The sequence below is a fragment of the Oncorhynchus keta genome, unplaced genomic scaffold, assembly GCF_023373465.1.
Source record: "Oncorhynchus keta strain PuntledgeMale-10-30-2019 unplaced genomic scaffold, Oket_V2 Un_contig_809_pilon_pilon, whole genome shotgun sequence".
Classification (NCBI taxonomy): Eukaryota; Metazoa; Chordata; class Actinopteri; order Salmoniformes; family Salmonidae; genus Oncorhynchus; species Oncorhynchus keta.
The window spans coordinates 90301-109660 of record NW_026289859.1 but is presented as its reverse complement, the minus strand read 5'-3'; the positions used below and the strand labels follow the sequence as shown (position 1 = coordinate 109660).

At 44.8% G+C, this 19360-nt stretch overlaps 3 protein-coding genes and 1 long non-coding RNA gene across 9 annotated transcripts in view; 2 read left to right on the top strand and 2 right to left on the bottom strand.

The window, feature by feature from the left end:
* Positions 1-723: 723 nt before the first annotated feature.
* Positions 724-7344, bottom strand: chac2 (ChaC, cation transport regulator homolog 2 (E. coli)). Of its 2 annotated transcripts, none has more exons than XM_052512199.1 (3): positions 6972-7344; positions 4977-5012; positions 724-1382 (listed from the first exon to the last, which is right to left on the bottom strand). In XM_052512199.1, the coding sequence occupies exons 1-3, from the start codon at positions 7104-7106 to the stop codon at positions 903-905; spliced, it is 651 nt and encodes a 216-aa protein (XP_052368159.1). In that variant the 5' UTR covers positions 7107-7344; the 3' UTR covers positions 724-902. The 2 variants fall into 2 exon arrangements, with proteins under 2 accessions (XP_052368159.1, XP_052368160.1); XM_052512200.1 differs by lacking the exon at positions 6972-7344 and adding an exon at positions 6283-6446.
* LOC127926704 (uncharacterized) lies at positions 3477-4799 on the bottom strand. 3 transcript variants are annotated; one of them, XR_008124927.1, is made up of 4 exons: positions 4742-4799; positions 4205-4356; positions 3823-4126; positions 3477-3784 (listed from the first exon to the last, which is right to left on the bottom strand). It is a non-coding gene; the product is annotated as an uncharacterized LOC127926704 (long non-coding RNA). The 3 variants fall into 3 exon arrangements; XR_008124928.1 differs by lacking the exon at positions 3477-3784 and having other exon boundaries at positions 3984-4126; positions 4205-4318; positions 4742-4794; XR_008124926.1 differs by lacking the exons at positions 3477-3784; positions 4742-4799 and adding an exon at positions 4450-4489 and having other exon boundaries at positions 3984-4126.
* A 2485-nt stretch (positions 7345-9829) lies between the features above and the next one.
* On the top strand, positions 9830-15654 carry LOC118380338 (ubiquitin-conjugating enzyme E2 D4-like). Its single transcript, XM_052512209.1, has 7 exons — positions 9830-10034; positions 12986-13049; positions 14067-14098; positions 14243-14320; positions 14424-14528; positions 15221-15315; positions 15524-15654. Exons 1-7 carry the CDS (start codon positions 10011-10013, stop codon positions 15567-15569), a joined length of 444 nt encoding a protein of 147 aa, XP_052368169.1. The 5' UTR covers positions 9830-10010; the 3' UTR covers positions 15570-15654.
* Positions 15655-18643: 2989 nt separating this feature from the next.
* The window catches only part of LOC127926707 (transcription factor A, mitochondrial-like), a 33673-nt gene continuing 32956 nt past the window's right edge, over positions 18644-19360 (top strand). For 2 of the 3 annotated variants that reach the window (XM_052512207.1, XM_052512206.1), the window contains exons 1-2: positions 18644-18891; positions 19223-19273. In XM_052512207.1, coding sequence (XP_052368167.1) covers positions 18806-18891; positions 19223-19273 — 137 coding nt within the window. In that variant the 5' untranslated portion in view covers positions 18644-18805. The remainder of the gene's footprint in view (positions 18892-19222; positions 19274-19360) is intronic. The other variant, XM_052512208.1, reaches the window with a different exon arrangement.

Here is a 19360-nt window from a genome sequence, read left to right as displayed (position 1 = left end):
TCAAAAAAAAAAATCTGAGGTCTTGGCTGATTTCTTTAGATTTTCGCATGATGTCAAGCGAAGAGGCACTGAGTTTGAAGGTAGGCCTTGAAATACATCCACAGGTACACCTCCAATTGACTCAAATTATGTCAATTAGCCTATCAGAAGCTTCTAAAACCATGACATCATTTTCTGGAATTTTCCAAGCTGTTTAAAGGCAGTCAATTTCATGTATGTAAACTTCTGACCCACAGGAATTGTGATTCAATGAATTCTAAGTGAAATAATCTGTCTGTAAAGAATTGTTGGAAAAGTTACTTGTGTCATGCACAAAGTAGATGTCCTAACCTCCTTGCCAAAACTATAGTTTGTAGTTTGTTAACAGGAAATGTGTGGAGTGGTTGAAAAACAAGTTTTAATGACTACAACCTAAGTGTATGTAAACTTCCGACTTCAACTGTACATACTACCTCAATGCGTCAGTTTTGTTGCTAAATAACCAACCCGTCTACATGGACTGAAGAGTGAGACAGCTATTTAATATGACATCACTGGAGACTGAGACAAGTGTTTAATATGACATCACTGGAGACTGAGACAGGTTTAAATGACATCACTGGAGTCAGTCCTAACCCCTAACCCAGCTCTGAACAGTCCTAACCCAGCTCTGAACAGTCCTAACCCAGCTCTGAACAGTCCTAACCCTAACCCAGCTCTGAACAGTCCCAAACAGTCCAACCCTAACCCAGCTCTGAACAGTCCTAACCCAGCTCTGAACAGTCCTAACCCAGCTCTGAACAGTCCTAACCCAGCTCTGAACAGTCCTAACCCTAACCCAGCTCTGAACAGTCCCAACCCAGCTCTGAACAGTCCTAACCCAGCTCTGAACAGTCCTAACCCAGCTCTGAACAGTCCTAACCCTAACCCAGCTCTGAATGGTCCTGGAGACAATCACATGACTGACAATCTACAGCATCCCTGCGATGGTTTACTGACACACATGTAGTAAGTGTGTGTGCTAGTCTCTCTCTAACCAGGTCTTCGAGAGAGAAGAGGTGTGTGTCTGAGTCTTCAGGGAGGAGGGTCCTCAGCGCCTCAGCCAATGAAAACAGGTATTCAGTGTTCCGTCCACTCGGTCCGACAGCATCTACAATCTGATTGGCTATCAGCTCCAGGGGGGCGGGACCCAGGTAGTCAGGGCTGTCATTAGAACCGATGTAGAGCAGAGCCTGGCTGGGTTCAGGGGGAGTGTCAGTGTGTCGTGTGGGGATCACGGAGGGTCTGGGGTGAAAGTTCACTGCGATGACGCGGTAACCGCCCTTTTCCCGGTAGTCAAGGTAACACTTCACTTCCTGCTCTCGGCCAGACGGCAGCTTATATGCCACGCCCCAGACACAACCCTGAGAGAGTGAGAGAGAGAGAAGCCCAGTTATAGCAGGCACGACCTTTACCAATAAAACTACCAGAGACCAGTCACTGCCAATAGCAGAAGGAGACACAGGAAGACATTCAGTGACTGTTGGTGGCGAAGAGCTCGGGTGACCAGAGCTCAGAAAGTCCCAGGTTTATGGAAATTAGCAGCGACACAACTGTGCAATAACTAAATCAGAGGAAGGAGGGTCTTGTTAGCTTGCTTTGACACTGTGCTGGATTGGCTAACAGCCAAAGAGACGCTGTGCTGGATATGCTGACAGCCAATGAGACGCTGTGCATGCTGTTTGGAAGCTACACTGACAAAGGGAGAACTGGCCAGCAGAGACAAGGGCAGAAGACAAATCTGAGGACATTTTTTATTTGATTTTATTTCACCTTTATTTAACCAGGTAGGCTAGTTGAGAACAAGTTCTCATTTGCAACTGCGACCTGACCAAGATAAAGCATAGCAGTGTGAACAGACAACACAGAGTTACACATGGAGTAAACAATTAACAGGTCAATAACACAGTAGAAAAAAAAGGGGGAGTCCATATACAATGTGTGCAAAAGGCATGAGGAGGTAGGCGAATAATTACAATATTGCAGATTATATATTAGAGGTCTGTAGTCTGGAATCAAAAATTATTTTAATAGTCACATGCGCTGAATACAACAGACCTTACAGTGAAATCCTTCTTACAAGCCCTAACCAACAATTCAGTTTAAAAAGGGGGTACGAATAAGAAATAAAAGGGAACAAGTAATTAAAGAGCAGCAGGGGGTAAAATAACAATAGGAGGCTATATACAGGGGGTACCGGTACAGAGTCAATGTGGAGGCTATATACAGGGGGTACCGGTACAGAGTCAATGTGGAGGCTATATACAGGGGTACCAGTACAGAGTCAATGTGGAGGCTATATACAGGGGTACCGGTACAGAGTCAATGTGGAGGCTATATACAGGGGGTACTGGTACAGAGTCAATGTGGAGGCTATATACAGGGGTACCAGTACAGAGTCAATGTGGAGGCTATATACAGGGGTACCGGTATAGAGTCAATGTGGAGGCTATATACAGGGGGCACCGGTACAGAGTCAATGTGGAGGCTATATACAGGGGGCACCGGTATAGAGTCAATGTGGAGGCTATATACAGGGGGTACCGGTACAGAGTCAATGTGGAGGCTATATACAGGGGGTACCGGTACAGAGTCAATGTGGAGGCTATATACAGGGGGTACCGGTATAGAGTCAATGTGGAGGCTATATACAGGGGGCACCGGTACAGAGTCAATGTGGAGGCTATATACAGGGGGCACCGGTTAGTCGAGGTAAAATGTACAGTTGAAGTCAGAAGTTTACATACACCTTAGCCAAATACATTTAAACTCAGTTTTTCACAATTCCTGACATTTAATCCAAGTAAAAATTCCCTGTCTTAGTTCAGTTAGGATCCCCACTTCATTTTAAGAATGTGAAATGTCAGAATAATAGTAGAGAGAATTATTTATTTCAGCTTGTATTTCTTTCATCACATTCCCAGTGGGTCAGAAGTTTACATACACTCTATTAGTATTTGGTAGTATTGCCTTTAAATTGTTTAACTTGGGTCAAACGTTTCGCAGGTAGCCTTCCACAAGCTTCCCACAATAAGTTGGTTGAATTTTGGCCCATTCCTCCTGACAGAGCTGGTGTAACTGAGTCAGATAGCAGAGCGCCAAGTCATAGACTGTTCTCTCTGCTACCTCACGGTACCAGAGCGTCATAGACTGTTCAGATAGCAAGTCATAGACTGTTCTCTCTGCTACCAGAGCTCAAGTCATAGACTGTTCTCTCTGCTACCTCACGGCAAGCGGTACCAGAGCGCCAAGTCATAGACTGTTCTCTCTACTACCTCACGGCAAGCGGTACCAGAGCGCCAAGTCATAGACTGCTCTCTGCCAAGTCAAGTAGCTAGACTGTTCTCTCTCACGGCAAGCTACCGCACCAAGTCATAGACTGTTCTCTCTGTACCAGAGCGCCAAGTCATAGACTGTTCTATCTGCTACCTCACGGCAAGCGGTACCAGAGCGCCAAGTCATAGACTGTTCTCTCTGCTACCGCACGGCAAGCGGTACCAGAGCGCCAAGTCTCGGACCAAATGGCTTCTTAACAGCTTCTACCCCCAAGCCATAATACTGCTACACAATTAAACAAATGGCCACCGGACTATTTACATTAACCCCCCTTCCCTTTGTTTTTACACCGCTGCTACTCGCTGTTTATTATCTATGCATAGTCACTTTACCTACTACCTACCTCTACTACACCTGTTGTATTCAGCATTTCACTGTGAGGTCTACTACACCTGTTGTATTCAGCATTTCACCGTAAGGTCTACTACACCTGTTGTATTCAGCATTTCACCGTGAGGTCTACTACACCTGTTGTATTCAGCATTTCACCGTAAGGTCTACTACACCTGTTGTATTCAGCATTTCACCGTAAGGTCTACTACACCTGTTGTATTCAGCATTTCACCGTAAGGTCTACTACACCTGTTGTATTCAGCATTTCACCGTAAGGTCTACTACACCTGTTGTATTCAGCATTTCACCGTAAGGTCTACTACACCTGTTGTATTCAGCATTTCACCGTAAGGTCTACTACACCTGTTGTATTCAGCATTTCACCGTAAGGTCTACTACACCTGTTGTATTCAGCATTTCACCGTAAGGTCTACTACACCTGTTGTATTCAGCATTTCACCGTAACACCTGGTCTACTACACCTGTTGTATTCAGCATTTCACCGGGTCTACTACACCTGTTGTATTCAGCATTTCACCGTAAGGTCTACTACACCTGTTGTATTCAGCATTTCACCGTAAGGTCTACTACACCTGTTGTATTCAGCATTTCACGGTAAGGTCTACTACACCTGTTGTATTCAGCATTTCACGGTAAGGTCTACTACACCTGTTGTATTCAGCATTTCACTGTAACACCTGTTGTATTCAGGTCTACTACACCTGTTGTATTCATTCAGCATCACGGTAAGGTCTACTACACCTGTTGTATTCAGCATTTCACGGTAAGGTCTACTACACCTGTTGTATTCAGCATTTCACTGGTCTACTACACACCTGTTGCATTCAGCATTTCACAAGGTCTACCTGTTGTATTCAGCATTTCACCGTAAGGTCTACTACACCTGTTGTATTCAGCATTTCACCTTAAGTCTACTACACCTGTTGCATTCAGCATTTCACGGTAAGGTCTACTACACCTGTTGTATTCAGCACACCTGGTCTACTACACCTGTTGTATTCAGCATTTCACTGTAAGGTAAGGTCTACTACACCTGTTGTATTCAGCATTTCACCGTAAGGTCTACTACACCTGTTGTATTCAGCATTTCACCTTAAGGTCTACTACACCTGTTGCATTCAGCATTTCACGGTAAGGTCTACTACACCTGTTGTATCGGCACATGGGGTGGCAGGTAGCCTAGTGGTTAGAGTGTTGGACTAGTTGCCATGTCACACCTGTTACATTACCACACACACACAGGTGTAAGTAACAATGTGGCAGCTCACCTCTGGGTCCTCCACCAGAGTCACGACTCGGCCAGGCTGAAAAGAGAAGACAGGGAGGAGCTGATTGAGTTTTAATAAATACAACCTTTAGAGGTCAACAGCATTGAGCCTCCAGTCACCGTATTACAGTTCAGATACTGTAGAGCAGTTATGTAGCTAGCTGGATATCACCAATAGTCAACATAGACTGTTACTTAATAATAAACTTACACTCCCTTTTTTAATTTTTTTTTTATTTTTATTATTTTTTTTATTTTTTATTTTATTAACAACAAATCAATACATAAAGCACATGAGGGAACACAAGCATACATAGATTACAAACAATGGACAATCGAGCTAGGGGGTACAATATCACATTACAATTACACAAGGACCTTAAGGGACATGCATATACTTACAATTCTAACAGCTTTTTGGTTAGTAGAGCATTTAACCGTCTTAAAATACAGTTCCATTTATTTTTGTAGGATACGAACATGTGGTTTTCTGTTTGTAAATTTACATTTGTGTATATGAAATTTGGCCAAAAGAATAATGAAATTAATTACATAAAAATGATTCCGCTTATTTCTATTGTATGTAAAGAATCCAAACAGTACATCTCTCCACAATAGTGTAAAATCTTCATAAATGTGTTCAATTATAAACCTACTGATGTCTTGCCACAGTTTTCTTACATGCATACAATGCCAAAAAGATGCACAACTGTTTCTGGGTGGTCATTACAAAAGGAGCAATTTGACTTGATGTTTTCATTAAACTTCTTCATATAGTGGTTGGCAGGATAATATTTATGAATAATTTTAAAGGAAACTTCCTTAATTTTTTTAACAAGTAGGTATGTTTGTGGCAACATCCAAACTTTTTTCCAACAGATATTATCAATAAATCCATTCCAATAAGGTATAAGGTATAAATAGATACAACATCCTGCTGAAACAAGGATCGTATCGCTCTGTTGTTGAATGGACCAAAAGAGAAACAAATCTTTCCTACTGATGAGTCAACAGGGTCAATAGAAGGTAGGCTCTGAGGGTCAGGTCTTGACACGGGTTTCTGAATAACAGAGCAACACCTGAGGGAATGGCATCTAAAACAATTGCAAAATCTTTAGGTGTTACAGGGACCTTGTAAAGTGATACGAATTCTTTATAACTGAGTAACTTACACTCCCTTCACTAGTCATTGTAGAGGACTGCTAATTCTTATGTAGGTGACATTATATTACTATAGCTGGGACAACGTATTTTCATAGTAAAACAGGTTGGGCCCCATACAGGATATCTCTCACACACACACTCACTTTGATCATCCAGAACACTGTCACAACAGGATACTCCTAGCCACAGGTGCTAGCCGGCAGTTCGGCCACAACTCCCCTGAAGATAGGGACGCACACACATTACACACGGACTCTTGAGGACAGGACAGGGACGCATACGCTCTTACACACTGACCCCAGAAGACAGGGACAACGCACATACAGTACACACATAGCTGCCGAGGACACCCAGATAAGACACCCACAGATTGGCAGAAAGCCTAGACTTAGAGACAAACTAGCACACACACATAATCTCCCTCCCAGCCGAACATTGTGTGACTGAAGATAGCGCACACACCAGATCTCCTTTTCAGCTGAACATGGTGTGACGACCAAGAACAGGCATGGCAGGATTCTACGATGATGGACAGACAACAGAGCCAATGCCGGATGACTACACCCCAGCCTGATCCAATCCGAAGATCCGATCTCCTAGAAATCAACCTATTTTCTGTTGTGTATATGATGCTTGTACTCACTGTTAGCAAGGCTCCTTTCTGCTAGTCTCTGATGAGCTAACAGAGGGGCCCGTATATACGCTGTACCAGATATCTTCACTCTGAATAAACCTGTCGCTTGTCGTACCACCTTGTCTGCATCGATCCTTGACCGACTCACCCGTTATCTTATCCCATTATCAACATCATCCATACAGATAGATACGTCACCTTGCCTGGCACTCCCCTGTGGTCGGTGCTGCCTTGCCAGAAGCGCCGGCTGAAGCCTATAATGTAGCCGATCCGCTTCTCCTCATAGGGAAAATCCACCTTCCAGATCAGAGAGCCATAACCGAACACCCACATAGCTACTGTACCTGCTCCTCCACCTGGCTGGATAACTGTCACACCTCACGTAGCGTGTACTGTCAAACATTTAGTTTTTAGCACTATACACCACCATCTGTTCTGTTAGTGGCAGCTAATACTGTACTGCATTCACAACGGAGCTCAATGTCGCGACCAGCTACTTCTATCTCAAGCAACCAGCAACTCGTCACGTGATAGTCAGACAGAACTTGCAAGCACAGACTTTACTTGCCGGGCATTAGTAATCAATCATCATCAAATTCAATCTGCACGCAAAATCAAGTCAAAGTTTAATCGTCACGTGCACAGGATACAGTAGGGGTGTAATCATTATGCCGATTCTGTTGCAAAACGTTTCTGTATCTGTGACATGGGCAGCGCCAATGAGAAAGGTTACATGCATATAATAATGCGATTATTGTGGATAGTCGGATTAATATAATAGTTGATTAAAACGTTTACATGCTTTGCAAGAACGACTTGCCTAATAATCATGTTTACATGGACACATCTGAAATCAGGTTACATAATGGTACTCTGATAAATACAGAACATCGCCAATCAAAATAAATGTTCTACCATAGCGACAACGTTATTTTTGGGAAGTATATTTGATTGTCAGTTCGGACATATAACGTGTGTATATGATAACTATTTCTAAAACATACTTTCAGTTGTTCCGAACTCACTTTACTCGCGCTAGTGGGAAGCTTGATCTAATGAAGAACATGGACTACTTTAAAATGGAGATAGCCTCAATTAGTTTGTTTATATGACCAGGAATAATTTTATATTAAATTGATTATGGCAGAAGGCAGATTATACAATAGTCATGTTAGCACCTTACTCTGCTTGTCTTAATTGCCATAAGGACAAAATCGAAGCATAAACTGGTTAAAACACCTGGTTTTCTGAGCAATCTTTCAAATGATCAGGACATGTAAACACCTTAAATACACTGATGGGACGCCAATTAAGGTGTTTACATACACCTTAGCCAAATACATTTAAACTCAGTTTTTCACAACTCCTGACATTTAATCCTAATTAAAATTCCCTGTTTTAGGTCAGTTAGGATCAACCCCTTTATTTTAAGAATGTGAAATGTCAGAATAATAGCAGAGAGAATAATTTATTTGAGCTTTTATTTCTTTCATCACATTCCATGTGGGTCAGAAGTTTACATACACTCAATTAGTATTTGGTAGCATTGCCTTTAAAATGGTTTAACATGGGTCAAACGTTTTGGGTGGTGTTCCACAAGCTTCCCACAATAAATTGGGTGAATTGTGGCCCATTCCTCCTGACACAGCTGGTGTAACAGTCAGGTTTGTAGGCCTCCTCGCTCGCACATGCTTTTTCAATTCTGCCCACAAATGTTCTATGGGATTGAGGTCAGGGCTTTGTGATGGCCACTCCACTACCTTGACTTTGTTGTCCTTAAGCCAGTTTGCCACGACTTTGGAAGTATGCTTGGAGTCTTGGTCCATTTGGAAGACCCATTTGGAACCAAGCTTTAACTTCCTGACTGATATTCTTGAGATGTTGCTTCAATATATCCATATAATTTTCCTTCCTCATGATGCCATCTATTTTGTGAAGTGCACCAATCCCTCATGCAGCAAAGCACCCCCACAACATGATGCTGCCACCCCGTGCTTCACGGTTGAGATAGTGTTCTGTGGCTTGCAAGCCTCCCCTTTTTCCTCCAAACATAACGATGGTCATTATGGCCAAAAAGTTATATTTTTGCTTCACCGGACGAGAGCACATTTCTCCAAAAAGTACGATCTTTGTCCCCATGTGCAGTTGCAAAACGAAGTTTGGGATTTTTACTTTCGGTTTTGGAGCAGTGGCTTCTTCCTTGCTGAGCAGACTTTCAGGTTGTCGAAATAGGACTATTTTTACTGTGGATATAGCTACTTTTGTACCTGTTTTCTCCAGCATCTTCACAAGGTCCTTTGCTGTTGTTCTGGGATTGATTTGCACTTTTCGCACCAAAGTACGTTCATCTCTATCTAGGAGACAGAATGCGTCTCCTTCCTGAGCGGTATGATGGCTGCGTGGTCCCATAGTGTTTATACTTGCGTACTATTGTTTGTACAGATGAACGTGGTACCTTCAGGCATTTGGAAATTGCTTCCAAGGATGAACCAGACTTGTGAAGGCCTACAATTTATTTTCTGAGGTCTTGGCTGATTTCTTTAGATTTTCCCATGATGTCAAGCAAAGAGGCACAGAGTTTAAAGGTAGGCCTTGAAATACATCCACAGGTACACCTCCAATTGACTCAAAAAATGTAAATTAGCCAAACAGAAGCTTCTAAAGCCATGACATAATTTTGTTGAATTTACAAGCTGTTTAAAGGCACAGTCAATTTAGCATCTGTAAACTTCTGACCCACTTGAATTGTGATAGAGTGAATTGTAAGTGAAATAATCCGTCTGTAAACAATTGTTGGAAAAATTAAGTATTTGTCCATTATGAAATGTACTTTGTCAAGTTGGTTTATTCTTATTTAAAAGTAATAAACACACACGCACTCAGTTGAGCTAACTATTTAAAAATACAATAATCAATTAATTGATAGTGGGAAATAAATATGTTATTTCAATAATCAATCATTGTTGAAAGGTATAAATGCATTGTGCATAATGCTACTGGGAGCTGGAACACTACTACATTTTCCGAAGAGGAACTACAATCCCCCAAACCCCTTGTTTAAAGCCGACCGTAAACAGAAAGCGGAAACAATAGAGAACCACATACACACACCCTTGTCTTGGCGATCTACTCAGGGAAATAAAATACCTTTACCTTTTAAGCAATACTATTAAATAGACATCTAAAGAAAATACGAAGTCGACGAGTACTTGGGGGCATTTGACTAAGTCGGTCACCATGGCACTGAAAAGAATACAGAAGGTAAGATGGTTAGCTAGCATTGTGGCTAGCTGTGCCAGGGTGGCTAGCTGTACCAGGGTGGCTAGCTGTACCAGGGTGGCTAGCTGTAGCTAACTGTACCAGGGTGACTAGCTGTAGCTAGCTGTACCAGGGTGGCTAGCTGTAGCTAGCTGTACCAGGGTGACTAGCTGTAGCTAGCTGTACCAGGGTGACTAGCTGTAGCTAGCTGTACCAGGGTGGCTAGCTGTACCGGGGTGACTAGCTGTAGCAAGCTGTGCCGGGGTGGCTAGCTGTACCGGGGTGGCTAGCTGTACCGGGGTGACTAGCTGTAGCAAGCTGTGCCGGGGTGGCTAGCTGTACCAGGGTGACTAGCTGTACCGGGTGACTAGCTGTAGCAAGCTGTGCCAGGGTGGCTAGCTGTACCAGGGTGGCTAGCTGTACCGCTAGCTGTAGCCTGTGCCGGGTGGCTAGCTGTACCAGGGTGGCTAGCTGTACCGGGGTGACTAGGGTGGCTGGCTAGCTGTACCAGGGTGGCTAGCTGTAGCTAGCTGTGCCGGGGTGGCTAGCTGTACCAGGGTGGCTAGCTGTAGCTAGCTGTGCCGGGGTGGCTAGCTGTACCAGGGTGGCTAGCTGTACCAGGGTGACTAGCTGTAGCTAGCTGTACCAGGGTGGCTAGCTGTACCAGGGTGGCTAGCTGTACCAGGGTGACTAGCTGTAGCTAGCTGTACTAGGGTGGCTAGCTGTACCAGGGTGACTAGCTGTAGCTAGCTGTACTAGGGTGGCTAGCTGTACCAGGGTGGCTAGCTGTACCAGGGTGGCTAGCTGTAGCTAGCTGTACCAGGGTGACTAGCTGTAGCTAGCTGTACCAGGGTGGCTAGCTGTACCAGGGTGGCTAGCTGTACCAGGGTGGCTAGCTGTAGCTAGCTGTACCAGGGTGACTAGCTGTAGCTAGCTGTACCAGGGTGGCTAGCTGTAGCTAGCTGTACCAGGGTGGCTAGCTGTAGCTAGCTGTACCAGGGTGACTAGCTGTAGCTAGCTGTACCAGGGTGACTAGCTGTAGCTAGCTGTACCAGGGTGGCTAGCTGTACCAGGGTGACTAGCTGTAGCAAGCTGTGCCGGGGTGGCTAGCTGTACCAGGGTGGCTAGCTGTACCGGGGTGACTAGCTGTAGCAAGCTGTGCCGGGGTGGCTAGCTGTACCGGGTGGCTAGCTGTACCGGGGTGACTAGCTGTAGCAAGCTGTGCCGGGGTGGCTAGCTGTACCAGGGTGGCTAGCTGTACCGGGGTGACTAGCTGTAGCAAGCTGTGCCGGGGTGGCTAGCTGTACCAGGGTGGCTAGCTGTAGCTAGCTGTGCCGGGGTGGCTAGCTGTACCAGGGTGGCTAGCTGTAGCTAGCTGTGCCGGGGTGGCTAGCTGTACCAGGGTGGCTAGCTGTACCAGGGTGACTAGCTGTAGCTAGCTGTACCAGGGTGGCTAGCTGTACCAGGGTGGCTAGCTGTACCAGGGTGACTAGCTGTAGCTAGCTGTACTAGGGTGGCTAGCTGTACCAGGGTGACTAGCTGTAGCTAGCTTTGACTAGGGTGGCTAGCTGCCAGGGTGGCTAGCTGTACCAGGGTGGCTAGCTGTAGCTAGCTGTAGGACTAGGCTAGCTGTACCAGCTAGCTAGCTACCAGGGTGACTAGCTGTAGCTAGCTGTACCAGGGTGGCTAGCTGTACCAGGGTGGCTAGCTGTGCCGGGTGACTAGCTGTGCCGGGGTGGCTAGCTGTACCAGGGTGGCTAGCTGTAGCTAGCTGTGCCGGGTGGCTAGCTGTACCAGGGTGGCTAGCTGTACCGGGTGACTAGCTGTGCTAGCTGGGGTGGCTAGCTGTACCAGGGTGGCTAGCTGTACCAGGGTGACTAGCTGGTGGCTAGCTGTACTAGGGTGGCTAGCTGTACCAGGTGACTAGCTGTAGCTAGCTGTACTAGGGTGGCTAGCTGTACCAGGGTGGCTAGCTGTACCAGGGTGGCTAGCTGTAGCTAGCTGTACCAGGGTGACTAGCTGTAGCTAGCTGTACCAGGGTGGCTAGCTGTACCAGGGTGGCTAGCTGTAGCTAGCTGTACCAGGGTGACTAGCTGTAGCTAGCTGTACCAGGGTGGCTAGCTGTACCAGGGTGGCTAGCTGTACCAGGGTGGCTAGCTGTGCCGGGGTGACTAGCTGTGCCGGGGTGACTAGCTGTACCAGGGTGACTAGCTGTAGCTAGCTGTACCAGGGTGACTAGCTGTAGCTAGCTGTACCAGGGTGACTAGCTGTAGCTAGCTGTACCAGGGTGGCTAGCTGTAGCTAGCTGTGCCGGGGTGACCGGACGGCTGTGCCAGAGTGGCGAGCTGTACCGGGGTGACCGAGTGGCTGTCCCGGGGTGACCGGGTGGCTGTCCCGGGGTGACCGGGTGGCTGGATAACTAACGTTAGCCAAACCGAACCTCATCTATCGGAAGTTATTGTTTATTAATGTTACGCTAGCTAGATAATTGGTTCATTTCTAATCATAACCACATAGCCAGCTATCGAGCTAGACTGCACACATACGAGAAGGCTAGTTAACAATGAATTAACACGGCCCACAATCTTAATGTTTAGCATTACATGATATCATGGTATGTACCACGTCTAAACTAGATTGTAATTTTCTTTGTCAGCCATTTAACCCCTCTCCAGGACACAGCTATTCATGCTAAATGCACTTATTTAGGTGCAGCACCTGTAATGATAACTAGTCTAATTTGACTTGAGGTTGTAGCTAAGGCAGGGCATTATGAAGTAGGCCTATCATTATTACAGTCAAATATATCTACCTGAATAAAGCTATGACTAGGGACATGTTAAGAAACCCAGCTATTTCGTGGATGTAAATGTATCTGACCTCGTCCTCAAGGACAGCTTTCAGTTCCATGTGTAACCCTTAGCACTACTTGTCTGACTTGTTTTGTCTCCTAGGAGCTTCATGACCTGCAGAGGGATCCGCCAGCACAGTGCTCTGCTGGACCCGTGGGAGAGGACTGTAAGTTTAGGACTCTGAGGGTAATGTAGTCTATATCCGGTGAAGGGGAGAGGGCCTAAGGCTGGTTGTATAGGCCCTACCTAGAGTGACCTGGGCTGGTTGTATAGGCCCTACCTAGAGTGACCTGGGCTGGTGGTATAGGCCCTACCTAGAGGGACCTGGGCTGGTGGTATAGGCCCTACCTAGAGGGGCTGGTTGTATAGGCCCTACCTAGATGGACCTGGGCTGGTGGTATAGGCCCTACCTAGAGGGACCTGGGCTGGTGGTATAGGCCCTACCTAGAGGGACCTGGGCTGGTGGTATAGGCCCTACCTAGAGGGGCTGGTTGTATAGGCCCTACCTAGAGTGACCTGGGCTGGTGGTATAGGCCCTACCTAGATGGACCTGGGCTGGTGGTATAGGCCCTACCTAGAGGGGCTGGTTGTATAGGCCCTACCTAGAGGGGCTGGTTGTATAGGCCCTACCTAGAGGGGCCGGATTTGTATAGGCCCTACCTTAGAGGGGCCTGTTGTATAGGGGCCCTACCTAGAGGGGCCTGTTGTATAGGCCCTACCTAGAGGGGCCGGTTGTATCAGGCCCCTACCTGGAGGGGCCTGTTGTATAGGCCCTACCTGGAGGGGCCGGTTGTATAGGCCCCTACCTGGAGGGGCCGGTGGGAGGCCTGTATAGGCCCCTACCTGGAGGGGCCGGTTGTATAGGCCCCTACCTGGAGGGGCCGGTTTATAGGCCCCTACCTGGAGGGGCCGGTTCTATAGGCCCCTACCTGGAGGGGCCGGTTCTATAGGCCCCTACCTGGAGGGGCCGGTTCTATAGGCCCCTACCTGGAGGGGCCGGTTCTATAGGCCCCTACCTAGAGGGGCGGTTCTATAGGCCCCTACCTAGAGGGGCCGGTTCTATAGGCCCCTACCTGGAGGGGCCGGTTCTATAGGCCCCTACCTGGAGGGGCTGGTTCTATAGGCCCCTACCTAGAGGGGCCGGTTCTATAGGCCTAATACATGTTCTCTTTCTATATTCCAGTGTTCCATTGGCAAGCAACAATAATGGGGCCAGTGAGTATGACTTCAAAAGGATGTGTGTGGTTTATTGATTGCAACATGGGTCATCTGAACAATAGGTTTGAATTGATGTTGAAATAATTTTATTGTACATTTTCATAATTTATAACAATGTATACCTGTTCCTGTTATTCCTAGGGTGATAGTCCATACCAAAGTGGTGTCTTCTTTCTCACAATCCACTTCCCCACCGACTATCCCTTCAAGCCACCAAAGGTAAGAATTGATTTGTTATGCAAGTCATTACATCATTAAACTGTTGCTAAAGAATGGTCCTCGTGGATAAATTGAACATTAACACATGTCCATCTTTCTGCAGGTAGCATTCACAACAAAGATCTATCATCCAAATATCAACAGTAACGGGAGCATCTGCTTGGACATCTTGCGATCCCAGTGGTCTCCAGCATTAACTGTATCAAAAATGAGTTAACTGGGCTGGTACTTTACTACACATGCTGCCACAATGTAGCTGGCTAACTGGTAGAAATGACACACCTGGTTCCATGTTAAAACATTGTTCCATCCATACACTTGTAGAATGTTCTATTACAACCCTCCTATAACTTTAACCTGATCATTAAATCACAATATTACAACCCTCCTATAACTTTAACCTGATCATTAAATCACACTATTACAACCCTCCTATAACTTTAACCCGATCATTAAATCACACTATTACAACCCTCCTTTAACCTGATCATTAAATCACACTATTACAACCCTCCTATAACTTTAACCTGATCATTAAATCACAATATTACAACCCTCCTATAACTTTAACCTGATCATTAAATCACAATATTACAACCCTCCTATAACTTTAACCTGATCATTAAATCACAATATTACAACCCTCCTATAACTTTAACCTGATCATTAAATCACAATATTACAACCCTCCTATAACTTTAACCTGATCATTAAATCACACTATTACAACCCTCCTATAACTTTAACCTGATCATTAAATCACACTATTACAACCCTCCTATAACTTTAACCTGATCATTAAATCTAAATGAACAATCTCACTGATTTGTGAATAGAATGTGAAATGCCGATGACCATTCATGACACAACTTCATCATCTGTCACTTCATCTGTTTTCCAGTTCTGTTGTCCATATGTTCGTTGCTTTGTGACCCAAACCCGGACGACCCCTTAGTTCCAGACATAGCACAGATCTACAAACTAGACAAAGAGAAGTGAGTATATTGTAACTGTGTAAAGTGTTAGGCCTATTTCTCCAATGAGCTGCTGGAACCAAACCCTTTGAATAATGGGGTACCTATTTAGATCGTTGCAGTATATTTGAACATTCTATAGCAAATCAACAGCGATGACATTTAAACTTTGTTTCATATTATTTCTGCCATTGTTATTGTGAGATAACCATATTTATTTTGTTTCCAGATACAACAGACTAGCAAGAGATTGGACTCAGAAGTATGCAATGTAAAGGCCCTCCTGAAGATTTTTTTTTTAAGTCACAAAACACTGTATATTCTGGTAATAGAAAGTAAACTTAGGTGATATGGAACACATTGTAGTGTCAACATTTATCATGTGAACCCATGGACTATGGATGATGTTGTTACAGGGGGTATACACTGCACATATGTACATTAAGGGTGATAGATATGGGGACAACAACTGGACATTGTTGTTATCCCTACTTCCTGGTTTTGGGAACTTTTGTTTCTCGTCTCATGAATGGAAGAGGAAGTCATTAGAATACTGTAGCCTGCTGTTCCAGTCATCAGGTTACATTCAGAATACTGTAGCCTGCTGTTCCAGTCAGCCTGCTGTTAGAATACTGTAGCCTGCTGTTCCAGTCATAGAATACATTCAGAATACTGTAGCCTGCTGTTAGTCATCAGAATACTGTAGCCTGCTGTTCCAGTCATCAGAATACTGTAGCCTGCTGTTAGTCATCAGAATACTGTAGCCTGCTGTTAGTCATCAGAATACTGTAGCCTGCTGTTCCAGTCATCAGAATACTGTAGCCTGCTGTTCCAGTCATCAGAATACTGTAGCCCTGCTGTTAGTCATCAGAATACTGTAGCCTGCTGTTAGTCATCAGAATACTGTGGCCTGCTGTTAGTCATCAGAATACAACCTGCTGTTACTACATCAGAATACTGTGGCATGGCCTCTGCGACTGTCACCCATAAAGAGGGAAATTGAGGAATCAAACCAGTTTTGTTTTTATTGTATCAAACTATTCTGGACCTACTTTAGTTGTTTTAGCATTAAGTCAGAACTTGTATCATTAAAACATTGAAATACATTCTCTGCCATTAACAGTGATTTAGGGGCTTCAGTTATGGCTATGGCTTATGCTGTTTAGCACTTTTGTATAATTAAAGAATGGTACACTTTATTAATGCTCATGTGTTCTAATTCACTGCCGTTGAAAGCATGGAAACTTGTCCTGGGGTAAGCATGAGTTAGTTTTATTATGAGTTAAATATTACAATGGTTTAAAGGCTCAACATGTTCAGTAGAGTGAATGATGCTCACAGTGAGTTGAGTTGTTGTAACTGCTGACTCCTGAAAGACACACCCTGGGAAATGAGTGCAGACCACTGGGTGGAGATTCAGAGGGTTACTCAACTGATCAAACAAAGTGTGATGGGTCTGCCCCTGTTACTGGGTATGGCCAAGGGGCATCAGGCTGTCTTACAGAAAGTGTGATGGGGGCTTGTCTGCCTGTTACTGGGTATGGCCAAGGGGCATCAGGCTGTCTTACAGAAAGTGTGATGGGTCTGCCCCTGTTACTGGGTATGGCCAAGGGGCATCAGTCTGTCTTACAGAAACTGTGATGGGGGTCATGTCTGCCTGTTACTGGGTATGGCCAATGGCATCAGGCTGTCTTACACCAGTAGCTGATTGTTTACACTGCCGTCTTCATCGACCTGGCCAAAGCTTTCGACTCTTGTCAATCACCATATTCAACAGCTTTGGTTTCTCTAATGACTGCCTCGCCTGGTTCACCAACTACATCTCAGATAGAGTTCAGTGTGTTAAATCGGAGGGCCTGTTGTCCGGACCTCTGTCAGTCTCTATGGGGGTGCCACAGGGTTCAATTCTCAGGCCGACTCTTTTCTCTGTATATATCAACGATGCCGCTCCTGCTGCTGGTGATTCTTTGATCCACCTCTACGTAGATGACACCATTCTGTACACATCTGGCCCTTCTTTGGACACTGTGTTAACAAGCCTCCAAATGAGCTTTTGACTCACATCAAAAATCTCCAATCCAAAGCTAAATTGAGAATCAGCTTCCTATTTCGCAACAAAGCATCCTTCACTCATGCTGCAAAACATACCCTTGTAAAACTGACCATCCTACCAATCCTCGACTTTGGCGATGTCATTTACAAAATAGCCTCAATACTCTACTCAGCAAATTGATGCAGTCTATCACAGTGCCATCCGTTTTGTCACCAAAGCCCCATTTTCTACCCACCACTGCGACCTGTATGCTCTCGTTGGCTGGCCCTCGCTTCATACTCATCGCCAAACCCACTGGCTCCAGGTCATCTACAAGACCCCCTAGGTAAAGTCCCCCCCTTATCTCAGCTCGCTGGTCGCCATAGCAGCACCCACCTGTAGCACGCACTCCAGCAGGTATATCTCTCTGGTCACCCCCAAAACCAATTCTTCCTTTGGCCTCCTCTTTCCAATTCCCTGCTGCCAATGACTGGAACGAACTACAAAATTCTCTGAAACTGGAAACACTTAGCTCCCTCACTAGCTTTAAGCACCAACTGTCAGAGCAGCTCACAGATTACTGCACCTGTACATAGCCCATCTATTATTTAGGCCAAACAACTACCTCTCCCCCTATTGTATTTATTTAGCTCCTTTGCACCCCATTATTTCTATCTCTACTTTGCACATTTTTCCACTGCAAATCTACCATTCCAGTGTTTTACTTGCTATATTGTATTTACTTCGTCACCATGGCCTTTTTTTTGCCTTTACCTCCCTTATCTCACCTCATTTGCTCACATTGTATATATACTTATTTTTCTACTGTATTATTGACTGTATGTTTGTTTTACTCCATGTGTAACTCCGTGTTGCTGTATGTGTCGAACTGCTTTGCTTAATCTTGGCCAGGTCGCAATTGTAAATGAGAACTTGTTCTCAACTTGCCTACCTGGTTAAATAAAGGTGAAAAAAATATCGCAGCATTTATAATTTATATAAATGAAACCCATGGGTCAAGAACGCAAAAATATAATTTATATAAATTATAAAAAATATAATTTATATAAATGAAACCCATGGGTCAAGAACGCAAAAATATCATTTATATAAATGAAACCCGTGGGTCAAGAACGCAAAAATATATCATTTATATAAATGAAACCCGTGGGTCAAGAACACAGCAATTTATTGGAGTAATTCAAAAGTCACTTGATTATTTATTGGTCACATAAATAATTGGTTGACGTTCCCATTTTTCGTGAAAGTGCTGCAGTGAATCTTAAACTACGTAAACACTGCCATGACCTTTTCCCACAATGCAGCGGAGCGGTGAAGGCGGGTTATCCGTGCATGGCAGGGGCAAACGGACATTATTGAATTAGGTAGCTAATAAACAACGAGGAACTAGTGAGCCAGTCAGTCCGGGACAGTACCATTGTTGTCAAAGCTTTATCCCGACCGTCTCGTCAACCAGACATGGCACCTTTCGGTCTGATGTTTTCTGGGGTTTGCCTTTTGAAAAAGTCATTCAGTCTCTTCTCCCACGCATCCAGTCTTCCAAGGTAACATAAGGAGCAAAACGTCCCGTTGTCAAGATAGATATGTTAGGTAGATAGTTAGTAAGCCACCCTGTACAATTTATAATTGGTATTTTAGATTTTTGGACATTCATAAAACCAATTATGCAAAGGAATTGCTTTATTTCCAGCTATCACGCCAGTATTAGTCTAATTAGAGCCTAGTTAGTTAGCTAGTTAAGGTTAGCCAAGGTTAGCTTGACTGGCACTGACTGGTATCCAATGACATGTTTTATTTTTGTCAAATGTTTTTAACCTTTAAAAATGGACAAGTCAGTTAAGAACAAATTCTTATTATTTCCAATGACTGCAAAAGGCGTCCTGTTTGGACGGGGGCTGGTGCCTGCTGGACTGTAAATTCATCAAGGTACTCCACTTTGTTTACCTTCTCGTTTATCTGTCTTCCCTAGCCCCGAACTCAGGCCCTGTGTCTAGTTAACTGACCCTCTCTGCC